Source organism: Oncorhynchus keta, unplaced genomic scaffold (genome assembly GCF_023373465.1).
Source record: "Oncorhynchus keta strain PuntledgeMale-10-30-2019 unplaced genomic scaffold, Oket_V2 Un_contig_27662_pilon_pilon, whole genome shotgun sequence".
Lineage (NCBI taxonomy): Eukaryota > Metazoa > Chordata > Actinopteri > Salmoniformes > Salmonidae > Oncorhynchus > Oncorhynchus keta.
The window spans coordinates 4,628-7,854 of record NW_026285641.1 but is presented as its reverse complement, the minus strand read 5'-3'; the positions used below and the strand labels follow the sequence as shown (position 1 = coordinate 7,854).

The 3,227-nt window shown below is 46.7% G+C and overlaps 1 protein-coding gene across 1 annotated transcript; it reads left to right on the top strand.

The window, feature by feature from the left end:
* Positions 1-675: 675 nt before the first annotated feature.
* LOC127922918 (uncharacterized) lies at positions 676-1,774 on the top strand (the record flags this gene model as incomplete). The annotated part of the gene is made up of 4 exons (XM_052506921.1): positions 676-986; positions 1,026-1,142; positions 1,449-1,526; positions 1,566-1,774. Coding segments are annotated over 4 exons (683 nt in total), but the record flags the coding sequence as incomplete, so codon positions are not given.
* Positions 1,775-3,227: the final 1,453 nt, after the last annotated feature.

Sequence of the window (3,227 nt, the reverse complement as noted above, 5' to 3'; positions counted from 1 at the left end):
TCACTGGGGAAGGAAAGGTGTAAATGTGAAGTTAATTTCCTCCTGGAAACCAGTTAGTTCCAGTATTAAGTCCACAGGGGTGATTTATTATGGAAATCATATCAGACAACATTGAGTTCATGTATATTATACTGTACAATTCTCCTTTATGTGGTTAGTAATTGTGTTTTGTGTGTGTGTGTCTGTCCCTCTCTGTATCTGTGTGTGTGTGTTTCTGTGTCCGTCTCTGTGTGTCTATGCCTCTCTGTATCTGTGTGTGTGTGTGTGTTTCTGTGTCCGTCTCTGTGTGTCTATGCCTCTCTGTATCTGTGTGTGTGTGTTTCTGTGTCCGTCTCTGTGTGTCTATGCCTCTCTGTATCTGTGTGTGTGTGTTTCTGTGTCCGTCTCTGTGTGTCTATGCCTCTCTGTATCTGTGTGTGTGTGTGTTTCTGTGTCCGTCTCTGTGTGTCTATGCCTCTCTGTATCTGTGTGTGTGTGTTTCTGTGTCCGTCTCTGTGTGTCTATGCCTCTCTGTATCTGTGTGTGTGTTTCTGTGTCCGTCTCTGTGTGTCTATGCCTCTCTGTATCTGTGTGTGTGTGTTTCTGTGTCCGTCTCTGTGTGTCTATGTCCATGTCTCTTCATAAGTGGATGACGGCAGGCCGAGGGTGGTCCATGCAGAGATGCCCGTGTCTGAGGAGCCCGTCCAGGGCCTGCAGCTGTGGGTCAGCCTGAGGAGGGAGGACAAGATGGTGGAGCCCCAGTACCAGGAGCTGAAGGACAGCCAGGTCCCCAAGCCCAGCAGGGAGGGGTCACTGTGGCCGTCATCTCTGGACAGGCCCTGGGGGTACAGGTGAAGACCACCATACTAACCATAACCCTGGGTGTACAGGTGAGGAGCACCATACTAACCATAACCCTGGGGGTACAGGTGAGGAGCACCATACTAACCATAACCCTGGGTGTACAGGTGAGGAGCACCATACTAACCATAACCCTGGGGGTACAGGTGAGGAGCACCATACTAACCATAACCCTGGGTGTACAGGTGAGGAGCACCATACTAACCATAACCCTGGGGGTACAGGTGAGGAGCACCATACTAACCATAACCCTGGGTGTACAGGTGAGGAGCACCATACTAACCATAACCCTGGGTGTACAGGTGAGGAGCACCATAACCATAACCCTGGGGGTACAGGTGAGGAGCACCATACTAACCATAACCCTGGGGTACAGGTCAGGAGCACCATACTAACCATAACCCTGGGTGTACAGGTGAGGAGCACCATACTAACCATAACCCTGGGGGTACAGGTCAGGAGCACCATACTAACCATACCCTGGGGTACAGGTGAGGAGCACCATACTAACCATAACCCTGGGTGTACAGGTGAGGAGCACCATACTAACCATAACCCTGGGTGTACAGGCCAGGAGCACCATACTAACCATAACCCTGGGGGTACAGGTGAGGAGCACCATACTAACCATAACCCTGGGGGTACAGGTGAGGAGCACCATACTAACCATAACCCTGGGGGTACAGGTGAGGAGCACCATACTAACTATAACCCTGGGTGTACAGGTGAGGAGCACCATACTAACCATAACCCGGGTGGTGGTAGTGGGTGTGGCTAGTTGTGCGGTTTTAGAGGCCCTCTTCTTGGCCGCAGAGACAAACTGCTGCTGTTTTAAAGCAAATTTCCTGCAATTCTATACATTTTGCCGCGGGGCAGAGAGAACATTGTACTGTGTTTTTTAAAGCTAATTTCATGCCATTACAAAAAATGTGCCATAGGGCTGAGAAGATTTTAAAGCTAAATGTCCTTCAATTCTACATTTTGCCGAGGCTTATGCCTTGTTCTTATGCTATCTGAATGACTCAAACAGTATAACAAAATCAATGGGGGCCCCATGACACGATAGTTTTTACATTTTGGATTCTCCCCGACTGTTTATTATTTATTTTGGGGGATTGTTAGTTCTCAGAGGTAATCATTAAAATATATATATATTGCTCTATTATATTTTTTTACATATTTTATCTGGGTTTTAGTTATTTAAGTTTATACAAGTTCTTATGGATGTTTGTTCTGACTTCCACATGACATCAACCAGTGTTTCCCCTATACGCGCTTAGCAGCGGTGCACCACGGGATGGTAAAATTATTTCTTATTTTTACATATGTTTTTCGGTGGCGTCCACGAATTAGCAACGGCAGCGCGCCGCTGCTAAACGCATTTAGGAGAAACACTGATTGATGTCACGTGGAAGTCATAACAAACAGCCATGTATAAACTTAAACGACTAAAAATAGATTTATATATTTCTCACCCTACAATGTAACGCATTTGTAATCACACGTCCAAAACCACAGTGGATGAAAAAGGGGGGGGGGAGTTTATCATCGCCATCATTGTCATCATCATTGTTCCTTTGTCACTGTATTATACAGAATGAATACTTAATGTCGGCTGTTGATATGATGTGCTGGGGTCTTGCCCATATCAAAGCCAGAAAACTTTATACAATACAATGACTGAGATGTTGAAAGCCTCAGGCTTAGATATGCCTCGCCAGAAATGCCAACCAACCACAAGACATTCAGCTTCATCATGTGACGTTTGCAGGCAATTACATCTTCGCGAGTATTCATCCTCTTTCTCCACCCCCCCCCCCCCTCCTTCTCCTCCTTATTTTCTCTGTGTCTGTCTGCTGAGTTAGACGAGACAGGAAATGAGTTGCAGTTTTCTGGGGAAGTGGGTTTGTCATGTTTCAGATGTAAATTTGACCAGGGCCGGTTTGGTTTGGGGTTACTCTAGGGCAGGAGAGGAGACTGACAGAGTTTCTAATGACGTCCATGAGGTTTGTCATGTTTCAGATGTAAATTTGACCAGTGCCGGTTTGGTTTGGGGTTACTCTAGGGCAGGAGAGGAGACTGACAGAGTTTCTAATGACGTCCATAAGGTTTGTCATGTTTCAGATGTAAATTTGACCAGTGCCGGTTTGGTTTGGGGTTACTCTAGGGCAGGAGAGGAGACTGACAGAGTTTCTAATGACGTCCAGGAGGCTTGTCATGTTTCAGATGTAAATTTGACCAGGGCCGGATTGGTTTGGGGTTACTCTAGGGCAGGAGAGGAGACTGACAGAGTTTCTAATGATGTCCATGAGGCTTGTCATTTTACACATGAAAATGTGTTGAAGCTGGGAAACGGGTTGCCTCTGGTTACTACAGGGCAGGGGGAG